Source organism: Canis aureus, chromosome 24 (assembly GCF_053574225.1).
Source record: "Canis aureus isolate CA01 chromosome 24, VMU_Caureus_v.1.0, whole genome shotgun sequence".
Classification (NCBI taxonomy): Eukaryota; Metazoa; Chordata; class Mammalia; order Carnivora; family Canidae; genus Canis; species Canis aureus.
The window spans coordinates 30,999,372-31,018,428 of NC_135634.1; the positions used below are offsets into that span (position 1 = coordinate 30,999,372).

At 50.3% G+C, this 19,057-nt stretch overlaps 1 protein-coding gene across 4 annotated transcripts in view; it reads right to left on the reverse strand.

The window, feature by feature from the left end:
• SCARA3 (scavenger receptor class A member 3) overlaps positions 1-14,742 on the reverse strand; it is a 76,331-nt gene extending 61,589 nt beyond the window's left edge. For 3 of the 4 annotated variants that reach the window (XR_013363131.1, XR_013363130.1, XM_077868744.1), the window contains exon 1: positions 14,477-14,742. Coding sequence is in view for 1 of the 4 variants with exons in the window: in XM_077868744.1 (XP_077724870.1) it covers positions 14,477-14,483 (7 nt within the window). In the remaining 3 variants the exon portion in view is untranslated. The remainder of the gene's footprint in view (positions 1-14,476) is intronic. The other variant, XM_077868745.1, reaches the window with a different exon arrangement.
• Positions 14,743-19,057: the final 4,315 nt, after the last annotated feature.

Here is a 19,057-nt window from a genome sequence, read left to right on the forward strand (position 1 = left end):
GCCCCTGTAAGACTTCAGGTTCCTGACATCCGGCTTCTGTATTTGTTCACTCTTGGGTTTCAGCTCCTAATCTGAATTTTTTTTCTTGGTCTTCAGAAACTTCCTCAGTTTTCTTCCAACTTTAGCTATGCATTTAGCAGTTCACTTGTTGTTTACTATATAAACTTCATAATCCAAGAATATTTTAAGCTGGGAACACTAGAAGTAGAAGCTTGAAGTTTTTGTTTTTCTTTCTTCCTTTTTTTGATGTGATAAAAATTTGGGTCTTGCCTTATGGCCATCTTCACCACAACCCTATACGCTTCACAGTCTAAAATATCACTTGGGGAATGCCTGAGTGACTCAGCTGTTGAGCATCTGCCTTGGGCTCAGGGCACAATCCCAGGGTCCTGCAGGGAGCCTGCTTCTCCCTCTGCCTCTCTCTCCGTGTCTCTCATGAATAAATAAAATCTTTAAAAAATATATAATTTCCATGGACAAAAAGAGGAAAAGTTTCAGAAAAGTTAAGAATGTTGCTTCACAGCACACAGAATATGTGGTGAAGCGGAGATCTGAACTCAGGAATCTTTTTTCTGTCATACCTACTGCCTCCTTGGAGTAACGAGCAAAGGTCCCATAAGTGCCAAGAAATCTGGCCTCTGCATCAAGGCAAATGGGTAGAAGTGAAGGCGGCTGGTGCCGACAGAACATGTGATGGGGCCTCGGAGGCTCTGGCAGTGACCTGGAAGCAGCTGGAGTGGTTCCAAGACCTCATTTCCCAAACCCTGTGCAGTTGTGACCACTGGTCAAGATGGGAGCCAGAAGGCAGAGTGGGCAAGGACACTGGGTAAGTGGAGGCACCCGGAATGGGCTCAGGAAGGGAGGGACTGAGGGGGACCCCAAATTAAAGATGCCACCAATCATTGCCATGAATGCCTTCTGCTGTCGTCCAGGTCACGGCTTATATGCCACTTCTTCAGTGGCCTTCCTTGAGCTCCCAAACTGGACCATCCCCTTGTTATATATACTTCAGCATGGGCTGTGTCCTCCCATTGTAGAAGGCACTATACCTTTCATTATTCAGCAGCTCTCTCCCCCAGTGTTTAAGATCTCAGGGCAGGGAATGTGTCTGTCTTGTTCTCTGTTTTATCCAAACACCCTAGAGCGGCGGGTGGCCGTGAGTAATGCTCAACAAACACAATTTTAAAGGAATCTATGGGGACACGTGGGTGGCTCAGCGGTTGAGCATCTGCCTTCGGCTCAGGTCGTGATCCTGGAGTTCTGGGATCGAGTCCCACATCGGGCTTCCTGCAAGGAGCCTGTTTCTCCCTCTATTTCTCTGCCTCTGTGTGTCTCTCATGAATAAATAATAAATCAATATTTAAAGGAGTCTATGAATGATTTTACATTACATTTTTAAGTCCATAGTTGCACGTGGAATCGCCGGGGAGATTGGTCAAGACACCAAAGTTAGTGTCCCACTCTCAAAGTTAATTTGGGGGAGGGTGGAAAGCTGGGATCATATCCATTAGTGCATTTGGTCCTTATGACTAGCCTGAGAGATAAACAGGGTGGGAAGCCACTCTTCCCATTTTATGGGTGAGGAAGCAGAATTGGGGGTGGCCAACAAGTCACAAAGCCAGCCAGTGGCAAAACCTCCTGAATCCTGGCTGATTTCCTCTCTGCAATAAAGGACTCGAGGTAGCCTCTCTCTGATAGAGCAAGTGTGTTCTCAGGTGTGTGTGCATGAGTGTGTGTGTGTCTGCTCGCCCTGCAGGGGGTGGGTATGGTGGCAGAAGGAGGGCTGACATGGCAGGTACCACTGATTCCCTCATAAAAAACCTAAGAAATCAATCTTTCCAGCCCTGCTTTGTGTCTCAGGCTGCCATCCTGTCATCAATCTGCCAACAGTTTACGAGGGGGGTCACCAGGATTGCCATCCTGCTGCCATAAATGTAGGTCTCAGATGAGGCAGGCTCGGATCCCGTCTGGCCAAAACCTCACCCTAACCAGCCAACCTGTCTCAGCCCCGGATGATCTCAGCCAGAACCACGCTGTGCGCTGTCGGGTTTACCGCCGCCGTGGTCCCCAGGGGAGGTATTCCTTCCATTCTTTGGAGCAGAAATGGCTTCTAGGTCTTCCTGCCCCTGTTTCTCATTTCTCTCCACCCCTTGATGATGCTTCCCTACCCTCCCTTGTGACGAGGCCTCCTCCCTGTTCTGGCTCCAGGGCCAATTTCATCACTTCGCTGTTTATAGCCTCTGCAAGGGATCTGGGAGGACTTCAATCAAGCAAGGCTGACACTGACCTTCCGCAAACATCCCCCCCCCCTAAAAAAAAAGCACACAGCTTTGTCATAGCTTGCCTCTCCCATTGAGGGCCCCTCAAAATTGGCCATCGTCAGCACGTGGGAATGAAGAAAGACCCCCATTCCGGTACTTTGCAGCCCATGGGCAGGGAAATGATAGTTGCCAGGACAGAACTTGGCTCTCTGTAGACAAGGGGTTCACAAGTATTTGGCGCTGTTCCCTCTGTTGACATCGCAGCTCCATAATTCACGCCCTCTCTGATCCCCAAAGGGGTCTCCTCCTTTTTCTAAGCCTTTGGACTTCCTGTTCTCCAGCACTGGGCCTGCAGGCCGGGGGACCGCTAATTTACCTACATCCGGAATGCTCTAGCGACTCTCCACTTCAGCCTTGTTCATCTTAATGAGGACATAATCCAAAGCATTTGGGAGGCTTTTATAAGCCAAGCCCTTTGCAAACACCGGCTCATTATATTCACATTACACCAAGATTGTTCCGGTCGGGGACAGAGGAAGAAACAGAGGGGAAGCACCGAGAAAAGTTTGGCTTGGGGATACAGAGGCTATGATTGATCAGAGGATGATTGATTAGACAGGAGTCTGTACTCCTTCCTTGCACAGAGGCCAAGTGGGGTGGAGAGAGACAGAAGATGAATTTTCTTCCCCCTCTTCGTCTCCCCTGCCTTCTGCTGTGATCTGACTTAGTGCTGGGTACGCCGGCTTTCTAAAGTGTTTTCAGAGTCAGGGAGGGTGGGAGGAACTTACAGGTCACAGAGCCCATCTGTCATGGTACAAAGGCTTGGAGAGGTGAAATGACCTGCCAGCTTGTTAGTGGTTCCTGCATGTCCAGGGAGCTGAAGGAAGATCCAAACACACATACAGAATGCTTGCAGGCTGGCCTATGCCCAGCTCAGACAAGCCACAGAGCTGGGATAAGCCTTCTATATCCAGGCCTGATGTCTGTTTACATCTCCTTGAGGTCTGAAATCTTCCTCCAGCCTCAGCCAGCACAGGGCTGATCGCATAGTGGGTGTTCAAAAAAAGATGGGTTTGCTGACCGTTTTTGAGAAGGCCTGCATCCCTAGTTAATTCTTAACTTCTGCTGTTTCAATTAAGAGCTCATTTTTATTAAAAAAAAATAATAATAAAGATTAATGACTTTGAATATGGTTTAAATTTGGTTTATTCTTAGTTCTCCATGTCTAGGGGGTTTTGGGGAGTGCTAATGCATTGAGGATGCAAAGGCTTAAAGCAGCAGGCTTAAAGCAGCAGAGGCTTAGCATTAACATCCGGGGCCTAACGTTTGAATTGAGAAGGAATGAAGGGGGAGGGTGCAGCAGAATGTAGGGTCTGTTTCCCCTCCCTTTCCCAGAACTAGAACAAGGGATATGATATTCCTCTTCTAAAGCTAAAAGGCCTCTTTTTAGGAAGGTTGGGGGAGTATTCTTTTTTCCAGTGGAGTCCCAATTAATTACTTTAGAATACCATCAGCATTTTACCACCCTCTAAAATAAGGCCCTGGCTCTTCCCTGTGTCATACATAAGTTACCCATGAAACTGAGGACTTCTGGCATGCTGAAGATTGAAGGAACCGGAGTGTCAAACGTCATGGACTGCCAGGTGTCTGCAATGGCTCAAGAAGAGGGCATGTTGCAGGCCATGGGTATCTGAAGGGAGGCTAAGTTTCCAGAAAGGGAAACAGGCTCTGAGGCCTTCTATCTCTTTTTCTTTCCTTTTCCCATCTTCCTGACTCCAAGATCAACTGTGACAAGAGGGGGTGGGCTTCAGAAAGAACATTGAAGAAGACATGGTAATGCCAGGACTATAAATAAGTCTTTGGGAAGGCCACTCTCTCAGGACAAACTTGGGACAGTGTCAACAAGCTGTCCCAGTTAGCAAACATCTAAACCAATTTCTGCTTCCCCTGTTCCAGAGGCCTCAAGGGATTACAGCTGTCACGAGGGAATATCCGGGTTGCAGTAATAAAGAAGCCAGACCCAAGAATAACTCACCAAAGGCACAGCCAGGCTCTCTACTCTTCATCTAGTGATCTCTACAGAAATTGCAGGCAGTGTGCTTAAAACAAATTAACCAACTAACAAAAAATCCAGCAGCCTTTGAAGGCCAGTGCTGCAAGCTCAGACTCACAAAATAGGGGCACCCACCAAAGATTTGAAAGAGCTTCTGTTCCTCTCATACCTGAGGTCGTAACAGCTGACTCAAATATCAGGACAGCCCCAAGAGAAACCACATGTTTTTAGCCTCTGCTCCCACAGAGCCACGTAGAAAATGCGATGGAAGGTGCACGTCTTGGCACATTGCTCGGCGTGACTGCTGACTCTGTTGGGGTTGAGCTCGGTTCACTCCTCCCTGGAGGTGAAAAACAGCTGGGACCTGTGAACCAACTGCTAACTCGCCTGTGGTTGCCGACTCCGGCTTTCTTTTGGTTGACCAAAAATATGAAGTTAATTTACTCCCTCAGCCTTTCTGGGACAGCAATCTTCCGTCAGAGTCAGCAAGGGGGAGAGATTCGAGGAACTGAATAAAAGGTCTTTCTTTGGGAACTTCAAGGAACATATTTTGATGATTATCTTCTACGGAGTTCACAGAGTGGGTTTTCAAAACAGCCAATTGGGTCGGTAAAAATAAAGATTTCAGAGTCTTCTCAGGAGCCAATGCTATATTTAAAGTTGCAGCATAGCTATAGTTTAAGGTTGGAGAATGCTATAATTAAGGTTGCAAGATTGTTTTCATTAGAGCCCTTCCGCCATTAACCCCCTCCCCACACGCTTCCTGTGGATGCATCTCTATTCCGGTGGGAATCTGTCTGCCCCACTCTGCTCTAATGAATCTGGTCCTTCCCTTGCAGATTCTCCTGCTCATCAAGTTGTCATGATCCGATTCCCTGCAATAATCACCTCTTTTCTGCTATTTCCTTCCTAAAATCCCATCTGATGCTCTGGGACAAGTTTTTTCTCTCCTCCTATCACCTCTGTCTGAAACCTTGTAGCTGGCCCACAGCCTGTCTTTGCATTGTGGTCCTGGTCACCACACAGTGTGAGGGAAAACTCACACCCTTTATCCTAAGCCCTCTTTGTCCTCAGTGACTTTCCTCCCTTTTTCTGCCCTCTGTGTTTCCAACTGGAGCACTGAGCATCAGGGTGCTGCAATTCTTCATCAGACAGGATTTACCCACACTGTGCAGACTCCTGGCATTCTAAATGCCACCAGCAATCCCTGGTCACTGTGATAACTCCAAATGCCCATCCATTTCTAGATACCCCTTCAAGGGGTGGTGTAGCCTCCAGTTGAGAAGACAACACTGTCTATTCACTCCATGCCAACAGACCCAACCCTCCCCATCACATACACACTGGTCCTCCTCTGTGGAGGCAGAAACTCCTCTGCTCCCCTTGAACCCTAAAGTCCCATGGGAATGGGGGAGGAGTGGGAATCACCAGTTGCTCCATCTTCTCTGTTGTCATTTCTGGATCTTCAAACCCTTCATTCTCCCTGTGTTTCACCACCTGAGGTCCTTGCTCTCTCTCTCTCTGTCTCTCTCTCTCTCTCTCGTGGGGACTCTCTTCCCTTCTCTCAGCTTCGGGTGCAAAAGAGAGGGCATACCATCTACTCACAGAAACCAACGAAGTGATAATGACAAGTACCTGGCACATGGTAAATACTTGATAAATGGTAGTTGTTGTCATCTTCCTTGGGATTTTTTTCTGATCCTACTTGAATTGCTACTATCATTTATTATCCTTTCCTGGTGCCCTCATGCTCAGGACCAATTTCCAACTTTCAAGAAATCTATTTTTCAGGGTGCCTGAGTGGTTCAGTTGGTTAAGCATCTGACTTGATTTTGGCTCAGGTCATGATCTCAGGGTTGTGAGACTGAACCCTGTGTAGGGCTCTGTGCTGGGGATGGAGCCTGCTTGGGATTCTCTCTCTTCCTCTCCCTATGCCTCCCTCCCAATCTCTCTCTAAAAGAGAGAGAGAGAGAGAGAGAGAGAGAGAGAGAGATTAAATCCATTTCTCAAACTATGCCCTATGAAACACTAATTCCAAAATATTCTTTGTGAAAAAAAGTTCTTCGATCAAGTAAGTCTAGAAAATGCTGCATACTCTATATCATCTTAAAACTCATATTAACATAGTGAAGATTTTGACAAGTTCTGAAAAAAAAAAACCCACTCCATTCTGTGTTTAATTTTATGTTCCTCAAACATTTGATCATAGAACTTCCTGCCATTCTTGAAAAAAAAAAAAAAAAGATATATTGAATCCCATGGAACTAGTATACAGAGGTGCACCTAGTTTGAGGATCACTGTTCCAGATAAGTACATTGCCTGGACTGGGTTATTTTTTTTATCCTGTACTCCTGCCATCATCTTTAATGGAGGGAACATCTGTTAACGGTCCACTGGTTCTCTAGACCTCAGGCTGGCTCCTAGACCTGGGATCTATCTCTTCTTCACTGCAGCCACAGCTTAGCCTGTGAGCCTTCTGGAACATAAGGCTTCCTGTGGTTTCATCTGCAGGATCTCAAGGACCTCTCCCACTGCTCACCCCCACTCCCTGCTGCACTAAGCCTTTGCATGCCTTACTCTATCCTGCCTTTAGTCTGGTCCCCCGTGATAAGCTTCAGCTTGCTGGAGCTATTAGCTTTACCTTCTGGAAACTTGTGCCCTTCACCCACTCAGCCTGTTTTCTCTGCACTGCACTGGGGAAACCCAGCCTGGGGTGGGGGCACATCAGAGAGCAGTGTGCATTTGTCTTCAGTTCAGTTCTGCCACCTGGATCCTTGCTTGCTACTCCTCCTCTTCTCAGCTTACTAATTTCCAAAGATGAGCTCACTTCCTCCTTTTCTGAAAAGATCAAAATTCTTCACCTTCCTCAAACTCTCTCCAGGTGTTACACCCCAAACCCAGTGGGAACGAAGGACCTGCTTGTGCATTTGGAGCAGTGTGGCATCCCATTTTCAAACTTCAAATGGGCATGCCCTTTGATTCTCCAAACCCCCTTCTAGTTTTTTTCCGCAGGGGATACTTAAACAATGAGGCAAAGATCGATGCATGCTATGACAAACGCAAGGAAAAATGTAAAGAACTCAGATGCCCAATCCCTCAATGAGGAATGGGTTAAATAAATTACTATAAAGTTGTATATGGAACATTTTGCGACCATTTAAAAAATAATGCAGGTCTATATTTTCCCCAGGGAAGATACCTATATTTTATTATTGAATTTTAAAAGTACATATGCAGAATAACATGGAAAGTATAATCTTATCCATATGAAAAAAAATCTGTGTGCAAATATACACAGAAAGATTTCTGGAAGAACGCTCATCCTAATCTTGTCAATGATCTCTGAGGAGTAGGAGTTCATGTAAGTACTTTTTTTAAAAAAGGTTTTATTTATTTATTCGAGAGAGAGAGAGAGAGAGAGGCAGGCAGAGGCAGGCTCCATGCAGGGAGCCCGACGTGGGACTTGATCCCTGGTCTCTAGGATCATGCCCTGGGCTGAAGGTGGCACTAAACTGCTGAGCCACCCAGGGATCCCCGTAAGTACTTTTTCCCCCCTCCCTCTTCTGAACTTTTCAAAAAATTTTTATAATGTGGATGTTATAAAAAGATTAAATGCAACAAGTCTATGCCTGTATATGTCGGTTCTTCCCTTTCTTTGGGTACGAGATCCTTTCTTCTTTCACAGGCAAAGCTTTCCCAAGCTCCCTCCTTCCTCACCACATGCCCGTTTCCTCCTCTCTCCTCTCCCTCTCCCTCTCCCTTCCAATGAGCCACCACCTCGAAAACCCCTTCGGGCCTGCCCCGCTTCTTACCGTCACTACTCAGCGGTCCCTTTTGCTGAAACTTTCCTAATGCGAGGCCTCCCTGCACCTTTGCTTCAGATCTACCCGTTGCCCTCAGCCTGTGTGACCTGGCTTTCTCCAATTGATGAACTCTGCTGATGAACAGTCAACACTGTTGACCACTTCTTCCTTCTTGCAACTTTCTCCTCTCAGTTTCTGTGACATGAAAACCAGCACAGTTCCCTGCCTGGGTCCCTTACCACTCCTGGCTCTCCCACAAGTCATTTTCTTCCTCCCATTTTCTAAAAGGAGAAATTTTAATTTTCCAATGTGCACTCAAGTCATTAGGGCACATCTCTGGGGAGAGGCAGCAACAGGCCATCTACTGACAAACCCTTCCAGGGCCTCTCCAAAGTCAACAGGACACAACTGGAAGTCCTTGGCACCGCTCTCAAGGCCTCTGGGTCCAGTGGCTCCCCAAGTCTCTGAACCAACTCTCCACTGCAGGCCAATCTCACTACCCATAACTGGTTACCTGTGACAGAAATCCGACTTTCCCCAACACTACTTCCTGCCCCTCCTGACAATCCCCTGAGTGACCTGATCCAAGTTTTGCTCAGCCTTCAACTCCTCCTGAAAGCCTCTCCAAACTGCCCCAACCTGTAATGCTCTTTACCCCAAATCTACCGTACGGACCATTCATTTGTTCTGTTCCTTCATCTCCCTTTGTGATGTGATTTTCTTCTTAAGTGTGTACGTCTTGTCTGCCTGAAGGCAGAAACCATCAAAGTGTGTGGCAACATCCCAGGATAACCAATACCTTAGCTTAGGTTCAGGTGGATGTGACGGTGTCTCATCTGAGCCTTGAAGGAGGCATCCACAGGTCTCTATTGACAGGTGTTCGGGACACTGTCAGAAATATGCGTCTGGAGCCCAGAGGAGTAAACCTGGTATCATCAGCCTCTCCCCACATGTCAAATCCACAAGACTGGGTAAGACTGTTCAAGGATGGGTGCTTCCTAAGAACCAGAGGCTCCACAGATAACAGATTCATCCAGAAGAGGAGCAGCTAAAGAAGAGACAGGAAAAGAACCAACACAACCCCGAATGGCCTCCTTGGGGTCTCTCTCACGACACACTTTAAGTCTTTTTTGAATGATTTGGGCATACATCTGGAGCGTACTAGCAAAGGGCAATCACCTTGAGGGAAAGGATGTTGAGCTCTTCTTTGCATCTTTCTTGGCCCTTAGGTACCAACCAACAACCGAGTCCTGACATTTGGCAGTTGGTCAGTAAATGTTAAATAGAAGCATGAGTCTTTATTGAATACCTACATTAGGTTCTGGGGATACCATGGTGTTACTCTTGCCTTTAAGGATTTCAGCCCAGTGGAGGACTCAGATTTACTCACTTGCAAATGTAGGGGATACCTCCAAGGTGCCAGGCACCGTGAGAGAGTGAGGCAATGAAAAGGGAGATAGGGTCACCATATTTATGGACCTCACATTCTAACACTACCCTGTGGGCTTATTCTGAGAGAAAAATAGATATAGACCAATAGATCGATGGATGGATAGATAAAAATATAAATATAGATATATATATAAACCCTCCATATAGAGTGGAATATTACACAGCCATAAAAAGGAGGAGATCGTGCCACCTGCAACCTAGGGGGTATCATGCTAAGTGAAATAAGTCAGCCTAAAAAAGACAAATACCATATGATCTCACTTATAAGTGGAATCTGGAAAAAAAAACAACCTAATAAACAGAGAGCAGAATCAGAGCTATAAATATAGAGAACAAACAGATGGTTGCCAGAAGGGAGGTGGGTGGGGGGGATTGGCAAAATAGGCGAAGGGGAGTAGGAGATACAGGTTTTCAGTAATGGAATGAATAAATCAGCATATAAGGCACAGCAGAAGGAATACAGTCAATGATACTCTAACAGGGTTGTATGTGATAGATGGGAGCTACACTTGGGGTGAGCACAGCGTAATATATAAATTTGTGCAATGTTGTACACCTGAAACCAATGCAACATTGTGTGTCAACTCTACTCAAATAGAAAAAAATAAATACATGTGCCCTCTCAGAAGGAAAGACAACAGAGTAGAATGTTAGAGCTGGGAAGAACATCAAAGCTGGCCCAGTCTACTTGCAGATGAGGAGGCCCAGAGACTACCAATGACTTCATCAGAGTTACTAGGTTATAAAGCTGGTGGGTGATAGGGCCAGCTCTCACCTTGGACTTCAGTGCTCACAACACACACACACACACACGCACACGCACACACACACATCTGCTAAATTAAACATAATCAAACATGGGCAGTGTATATATAAGAGTGATGAGTGGCACAGTTCGTCCTGCTGCAGTACCTGCCAGTCCTCACACCCTCACAGCTGCCTGTCCTTCAAGAAAACTGCTAAGCTATTCCAGCAAACAATTCTAACGGAGAAGCAGAATTCTTTTTTCTCTCAAATTTAGCTTTGGAATTTAGCTCGGTTATTAAAATTACCCCAGATGGATGGCACCGTGAGTGCGTTGTGTGTGTGTGTCTGAGGGTTTGGAGCTAATCTCTATCATCTGAGCCCTCGGGTCCACCAAACTGATCTGTTTAGTGGCTCTCTGCACCCTGCCACCTTAGCTCCTTTTCTTTTAGACTCAGGCTCCTTCTTTCACCTAAGGTCTGGGGATGGGGGTGGGCTTTCCAAGGGGACCCAGTCTGCCCACTCATTGAGTGGATGATCTCCTCGGCCAAGCTGTGGGTGGTAGATTTTCCTGGAATCACATTGCTGTATCCTGCAGCCCTTTTTCTCCCTGTCCGCCCTTTGTCCATGGGATGTGGGCACTGGTCTCTGATTCTGCAGGGAGGGGCTATTCCTCCCACGCTTGGGGAACAGGGGGGTGTGGCTCTGCCCTGTATGTGGCAACTGAGGACAAGTCTCTCAGGGGCAAAGAGTCGCTCGTGCTGTGGGCCTGCTTCCAACCATCTCTCCACTGAGTCCCTTCCGCTCCCCAAGTGGTACTCAGGCTCCAAGTTCCTGGGCTGAGTCACACTGCATCAGAGCAGGATGGGCCTCAGGGACCACCCAGGAGAAGAATAAGGCTCAGAGAGGGAAACGCTTTGGCCAGAGCCTCACGTGGGGCCAGGAATAGACTGACTCTCAAATCACAGTGAACCAGGCTGCTTCTAAAGGTGTTGGGGTGGGGGGCGCTCATACACCTGGGAGGGATCCCACCGCAGGACCCTCACACCACAGGTGTGTAAACAATCCCACAGGTGACTGTTAATGGCTCAGCCAAGCCAGTGGGCAGCTCCAAGATGGGCCATCACCAAGGGGCTGGTGACCGCTGTGTGTACCCCTCAAGTATGAGAAGGGCCACACCTGGGGCTAGGTACCAGCCTGCATCAAAAGATGTGGCTGCCTGGGAGGCCCGGCCAGAGACAGGCAGGCAGGCAGGAGGGGCTCTGGGGTGGAAACAGTTTGGCTGGCAGAGCAGGTCCTGGCGTCCGGCCACCGGTGGCGGTGCTCCTCAGCAAATGCGTTTTCTTGCCTAAGTACCGTCCCCACGAACACCCCTCTCCCCCACCAAGCATAACATCACCATGTTTTGCTTTGAGGGGGGATAGTGAATCTTTGCCAACAGATGTAATTCTCAGATTGAATGTGGGGCCTTTGGAGGAGGGTTTGAAGCCAGTTCCCCTTGGGGACGGGCCAGTCTGGAAGGGCCGCCCTGCTTTGCTGGGCACTTTACTTTTTCCATGTGGGTGAAAAAAAAAATCCTGATTCTTCATAGTCCACAGATCCAAAGGCCAAATATTTGCTGTCTGCCCTGCTTTTTCCATCTCAGGTAGAGATGGTAGCTCTTCCTGGCTCCTGGGGGACTGGGGTGGGAGGGGGAGGGGAAGGATGAGGGAAGACCCTATAGGGAGGCATCCTTGTCTCCCCCCCACACCCCCCGCTGCAGCTTTGCAGCCCATGCCCCTGGGATGTTTTTTGTTTTTTGTTTTTTTTTTTTTTTTTTGCCCCTGGGATGTTATGGGGGATCACAGAAGGTTTCCTGGAGACTGGAGGAAAAATACATGAGAGCTGCCCCCAAGGCCCCAGTGAACAGGAATTTGGCCCCACATGGTGGTGAGGCTGTTGGTTGAAAACTGGGAAAAGGAGGTGAGAGGGGCAGAGCTTGGGAACCCAAGGAGGGAGCCCACAGACTTCCAGCCAGCAGGCCGGGAGGACCCAGAGACCTGCTGCCACGGTATGGCCCGTCCTCCTCCAAATGTTCATCCACACCAGCTTGTTCCTCTTCCACTCAGAGGAATGGAATTGCCTCGATGAGTTTCAAAAAGGCAGGTCATGTGCTCCTAACTCCCTCCTCTATGGGAGCAGGATGTTTCCTCCATTTGGGAGGACTCCTGTCCTGCTTCTCTTCACGGCACTAGATTTTCTCTTACAGGGTTTGTCAGGAATGTTGGTGGAGCCAAACCACTCTGAGTATGTGGAGCATCTTACCATCATCATTAAGGCCCCTGTGGTGAGATGCGGTCTAAGACCCTTCCGGAGGCTTCTGGGTAATGACCTGCCCCCCAGCGGGCTAACGGGGGTGGGTACAGCACCATAGATGTGGTAGCTGAAAGCAGGAGCTTGGTGGGTGCGGTTCCTCTCTGCAGCCAAGGGAACTCCCTGGGGTTGATTATAACTTGCTTGCCTCATCCCGGTCAGCCCAAGACATGGCGAGGCCATTGGGAGACACAAACAGAGGGGCCAGAGGGAAGGAAGCACTAGAGAGGCAGGGGTATGTTAGCCAGGGCTCTGGTCTGGAGGTCAGGCCCCTGGGCTCTGGTCCCCCTGACTAACTGTGACTTTTGAGCAAGTCCCTTCTCCTATCCACAGGACCAGCAACATCATCTGTAGAGCCCAGCGCAAAATGAAGGCATGAGGGGACCTTGTTTAAAAGTTATTAAGAATTTCAAGACCCGGGATCCCTGGGTGGCGCAGCGGTTTGGCGCCTGCCTTTGGCCCAGGGCATGATCCTGGAGACCCGGGATCGAATCCCACGTCAGGCTCCCGGTGCATGGAGCCTGCTTCTCCCTCTGCCTGTGTCTCTGCCTCTCGCTCTCTCTCTGTGTGTGACTATCATAAATAAAAAATAAAAAAAAAATAAAAAAAGAATTTCAAGACCTTAAACCTCGTATGAGGCCTTCCGAGTGTGGGGACCTATGGGGATGTACAGGTTCGCAGACCTGTGAAGCTGCTCCTCTACCTGTTTGGGCCTCAGTTTCTTCAACTATACAACATGGAGGCTGGTTCAGTCAGAGGTTTGTCCGTGAGCCCCTTCTGTGTAAAACACAAACAGAGCTGCTTCTTCAGTATAGTTTAGAGCCCTATAGATGATCTCAAAGGTCTTATTCAGTCCACACATTCACTGAGTCAGAAAGAAGCGGGGGAGGTTCTCACTGCCGGGAGCACGAGCACCTGCCAGAGGTGTTAGGGAAATATTTAAAGCAAATATTTAAAGCACGGGACAGAGCATTAAAATCCTAAAAGGTTCCCTATCCCATAGGATGATTCCAATGTCAGAAAATGAGTGTGAAGACAAAGTATGCTTTCTCCCCAGGCCTTGAGAAAGCCAGGCCCAGATAGGAACACTGGAGACCAAGTCCTGCTCCTGTGTCCATCCATCCCCGGGACCTGGCTGCAAGGGCCACCGTGGGGATGACCCTCTGCCCTGCCGAGAGCTCAGACCCGGACCACTGGCCTTCCCCAGCTGCCGAGTCCCTGGGAGGTCAGAGGGCAGGTCGGAGCGTCCGGAGGTCCCAAAGGGCAGGGTCTGGGCTGAGGGGCTTGGACACAACGAGTCTCTCCTGAGGACGGGGCTGCAGCTCTTGGAGGAGAATCCTAGGCCTGGAGCCTGGTGGGAGGCTGGGTAGAGGCTGCAGGAGCCTCGGAGGTGGGTCCCCTGGATGGAGATTTAACACTGCCCGACGGTGGGGCTGGTGACATCTTTCCGCGCCCCCCACCCCTCCGGTTCAAGCGATCAGAAACTTGTCCGGAATTTGTAACTGTTCTTTAGGGATAGAGTGAGAAGAGGACTGTGAAGGGGGCTGCGTGTGAACTCTCCCCCCTCCTCCCCCCTCCTCCTGTCCCCCCGCTGGAGACCTGGGGCTCCCTCCCAACTCCTACTTGGGCAGGAGGATCAGAGCCCCCTCCCCCCCCCCCCCCCCAGAGCCCGGAGCTCGTCCCTCCGCAGCCCGCCAGCCGGAGAGGCGCCCGCCGCGCCCGGGCGGAGGCGGGGGGCGCAGGGGCCGGGCGGGGTCACCGGGGGCGCGGGGGGGGGGGCGCCTCGGCCTCCGGCGCGCGCGGGGCTTACCTTTCATGGTGCCTCCTGCGGGGCCCCGGGAGCGCCCCGGGGCGGCGGCTCGAGCTGCAGAGAGGCGGGTGAAGCCCGCAGCTCCTCGGCCCGCGCCCGCCCGCCGCCCTACGCGCCGCCCGCTGGAGCGCCCGGCTGCGGAGGCGGCGCGCCGAGGGGAGGGTCCGCGGGGTCGCAGCCGGGGGGCGCGGGGCCGCCCATCCCGCCGCCCTCCCGCCGCCCGCGCGCTTCCCGCTGGAGGCCGGCGAGGTCTGCGGCCGCCCCGCGCCCCGCGCCCCGCGCCCCGCCCCGCCCCGCCTCCCCCCTGCCCGGCGCGCTCCCTCCCTCCCTCCCTCCCTCCCTCCCTGCGCGCCACTCCCCGGGCCCCGGCCCAGACCCACTTCCTCGGGAGTTTCAAAACTGCCGCCGCCGGGCCTCTTGGTGCCGCCGCGGGTCCCCGGCCCCCCGCCCCGCGGCCGCGGCGCCCCGGGGAGCGCGCGGGGGACCCTCCTCCCGAGCCGCCCTCGGCCCCCGGGGCCGCTCGCCTCGTGGCCGGGCTGGGCCGGGCTGGGCCGGGCTGCGGGGTGGGGGGAGCGGGTCTCAGCCCCGGGCGGTCCCCGCGCCCGTCTCGGGGCAGAGGACGCTCAAGGTCCCGGTGCCTGCCCCCCGCCCCGGTCCGGTCCGGGAAGGCCCGCAAGGTTGGGCGCCCCGGCTCCGCCGCGCCGGGTGGGGACTCCCCTCCCAGCCTCCGTGTCTTCTCCACGAGGGCGTTGGGCCCCGGGCGCGCGCGCACACACACACACACACACACACACCCGCAATTTGGTGATTTTGCTCGTGGAGGGACCTCTGGTGCAAACAGTAACACGGGAGGGAAAGTGACCTCCGTCAAGCAAGGAGCTGTGGCTGGCGTCAGAGGCCCTCCTCCCGGCTCCTGGCTCCTCACATGTCAGTCTCCGTTAATGGAACATTTCCTGCCAACCTTCCATGTGCCAGCTTCTGCCCCAAACTCTGGGGGTGGGAGGAACACTTCACACCAGCCCTTGCTCCAGGAGGTGGCATCTGGCGAGGAAAGCCAACACTCAAACAAGTGATGGTGCTAGGTGTGATACATGCTACAACGCGATAGTGCAAGGAGAGAGGGGACCCCAGGGTGGGGGCAACCCCGCCTGGCCCTTTCCCACATCTCCACACTCCCATGGCCACCTCTGTTTGCCTTTATTGTAAAGTAGGTAGGGCCAAAGCCGAGGAACCATCTTCTCAGCCAGGAGCTGAGAACGGGCCAAGACCCGCCACCCTGCACAAATCCCCAGCCAGTTCCGCTGAGTGATGTGCGGCTCTCTCTGATCCGCTCCACCTGGCCTTGGCAAGTTTCCTTTGTAAAGCACATTCTCTCCATTCTCTCAAGACAGACTCACCATAACTTCTAGAGAGGGAGCCAGGGCCCATGGTGCCCATTTTACAGATGCGGAGACTGAGGCTTGGAGAAGCCGCTGCCTGCCTGGCGGTAGTTCACAGTGTACTCCTTGAGTCTGGATTCCAAGGACACCTCAGCCTCCTGGGATGGTGGCGTGGACCTGGAGAGCTGCTTGGTAAACACCGGGAGGATATTCACATCAAAGGCATCTTAGCTAGGTGACCTGGGTGTTGATTTATTTAATCTTATGAGCAGCCTTATGAGACAAGCACACTTATTGTCCTCATCTTTTAGTGGAGGAAAGGAGAGATTAATAATGTGCTTCCTGTCACAGAGTGAGTAAATGGAGATCTTAGAACTTGAACTCAGGCAGGCTTAAATCCAGCATCTGTGTGCAGAGCTACAGCACACCACGCTGCCGCTCATCGAAGACACTCAAATACTTACTGATGGAAAGAACAAGCAAATGGCCTTTGGTTTTCTCTACGCTTGCTTTAGTCGGCTTGATCCAAGAAAGGGCCTATCCCTGATGTGAGGGAGGGCCCCCATGCCTGCCCCTTCGGATTTGGTGGGTCTATATACCCTGTGGTATTGCCATGATATGCAAATGCACCAACAAAGAAATGAAATAGGCCCGTGTCTGGCTGCAGATGAGCCCTGGGTGAGCAGATCCCAGCCCTGAAGAGGTTCAGAGGATGAACTCCAGTTCGGATCCAGTTCTGAAAGGATTCTCAGGAGAGGGAACCCAGCACGTTGGAGTGGAAGGAAAGAACTGGAGATGAGTTGGCAGACAGTCAGGAGGAGTCAAAGCACCAAAATAGTTCAGAGGGAAGGCAGAAAGAGGAGGATAAACGATGATCACAGATCACAGATCAGGTAGGGAGGAGAGACTGGGGTTTCCTAGAGATTTCACCAGCCCTTGGGTGGAAGACTTTAGCTTCAATTTCAGGCATTTTCTACCAATAGCCAGCGGGATAAACCCAGGGTCAACTGAACCAATCTCCTCCCTCTCTCCCATCCTGTTCCCTCCCCTGGCCGTCCCACCCTAAGAGCCCAGATGATGGGGGCTATCAGGATGGGGCTAAGGCTGGGACTTGGTCACAGAACCACAGACAGCACAGACAGGGTGGGGTGGGGTTGGGAGAAATGCTTCATACTGTTTATAACTTGAGCTGGGCGGGGGGTGGGGGGTGGCATTTTACTGACACATGAGCCATACTTCTGTTAAAAGCCAAAGGAAATTGCTATAGAGCAGAGATCACGTAGAGAGAAAAAACCAGAACCACTGGGGGTGGAGCCCTTTGTGTATTAATGAAGGCAGAAAGTCCCACCTCAGTTCTTGAGCAGTAGGTGATTTGCTCAGAGCAGAACTTCCCAGGGAGCTCCCCGGACTTGCTTATCTTTTCTACTTCAGGCACAGAATATCTCTCTTTCCTAAAGCCCAATTTCTCCCTCTGTGCCTTAGGTCCTTTCCTCTCCTATCCTGTTCTTCTCTGGCCACTTTTCCTTCTTAGGATGTAGCTTCAACTTGTATCCTCTTCAACCATTTTGTAGACTTAACACTGTATTACCCTGGGTTCTTCAAAGAAGCAGAACTAATAGCCAGGAGGCTAGAGACCCAGGGAAGAGTTAATGTTGCAGTTCAAGTCCAAAGGTCATTCACTGACAGATGACCTTTCTCTGGGGAGGTTAGTGTTTTATTCTATTAAGGTCTTCAACTGATTAGATAAGACCCACCACAGGAGGGAGGCAATCTGCTTGACTTAAAGTCTACGGATTTAAATGTTAACCTCAACTGAAAAACATCTTCACAGAAGCATCTAAAATGATGTTTGACCAAATGTCTGAGTACCGCGGCCTGGCCAAGTTGACATGTAAAATTAACATTCACAAATACCATTAGCAGTTCTTTCTTGAATCTCTCTTCTCTCATTGTTTATCCGATCCTACATACTTCTGGTTCTTCTAAGCTTCTTGACTTCTCTTTCTCTAATAGCTACTCCTATTCAGTATATTTTCTAAATATAGGCATTCTCTATCCTGACATTAGTTAGTGTAAGTAACACTCGCTGCTGTGACAACGACCCCTGTATCCCATTATCTTAATACAGCAGAAGTTTATTTATCACTCACATCACAATCCCGTGTAGGTTGGGCAGTTCTCTTCCAGATGGTGACCCAGGGACCCAGGGACCCAGGGTTTTACCACTATCTTCAACATGTGGCTTTAAGGTTGCTGCAAAATAGAAGATAGGATGGAAGACCATGCATAGGAGGATTTTATGGGCTGGGCTGGTATAAAGCACTTCTACCCATATTTCATCGGCCAGAGCTTACCTAACAGCGAGAGGGCTTAAAAACAGAATGAGCTGTGTGCCCTGGATGGAGAAGAGAAGCAGAGATCAGCAAGCACTGGCACTCTCTGCACAGTCCACCCTCCTGGTCATCAAGTATCTGTTTGCTTCCTTGTCTTCACACATTAAGCACATTCACTCCTCCCAGGGGGGCAACTCCAGCTCTCACCCTATCATTCCATCAAGGTCACAGTCCAGGCTCTCCCTGTGATTCTTTTCTGTCAAATCTGAAGTAGCTCCAGTCTCAAGGAGGAGCATGGATCAGATAACCACAATAAAAACAGCCCATTTGGAAAAGGGAGGAAAGAGAGACATAGTAGCTACAGGTCTGTGGATATTTTGAGACCCCCTCAGATGCTGTAAAGGCCCCTAAATCTAGGATGAGGAACGGTCTTTGCTTAATCATCATTCAATTATCTGGAGGAGCTCTCTTGTTTATTATACCCTAGGCTATGCTCTCTCGAAGGTTCTTGCTTGACCCACTACTTTCTGTGTATATCTCTGAAGAGCGGGCTGGGGGCTGAGGCTTCCTTGGGGTTTCTCACTTCTCCTAGCCCACTTCTTTCTGGAGCAGGGTCGTTTTACAGCTCCAATAGTTGAGATAAAAGGTGAAAGTTTGGGCATGTGGAGTTTTTGTTTGTTTGGTTGTTGGTTTTTTTTTTTTTTTTTTTTTTTTGAGGGGGTGGTGTATGATGAAAATCCCTCAAAGTTTTAACAAAGTCTTATCTATTTGCTTCTAGTCAATTCCATGGGCCAGTGACCACACCTAGAGTTTTTCCTCAACATAGTTTCCAAACTTGCTTTTATTTCTTTGTTACTGTCCCCTGTGCC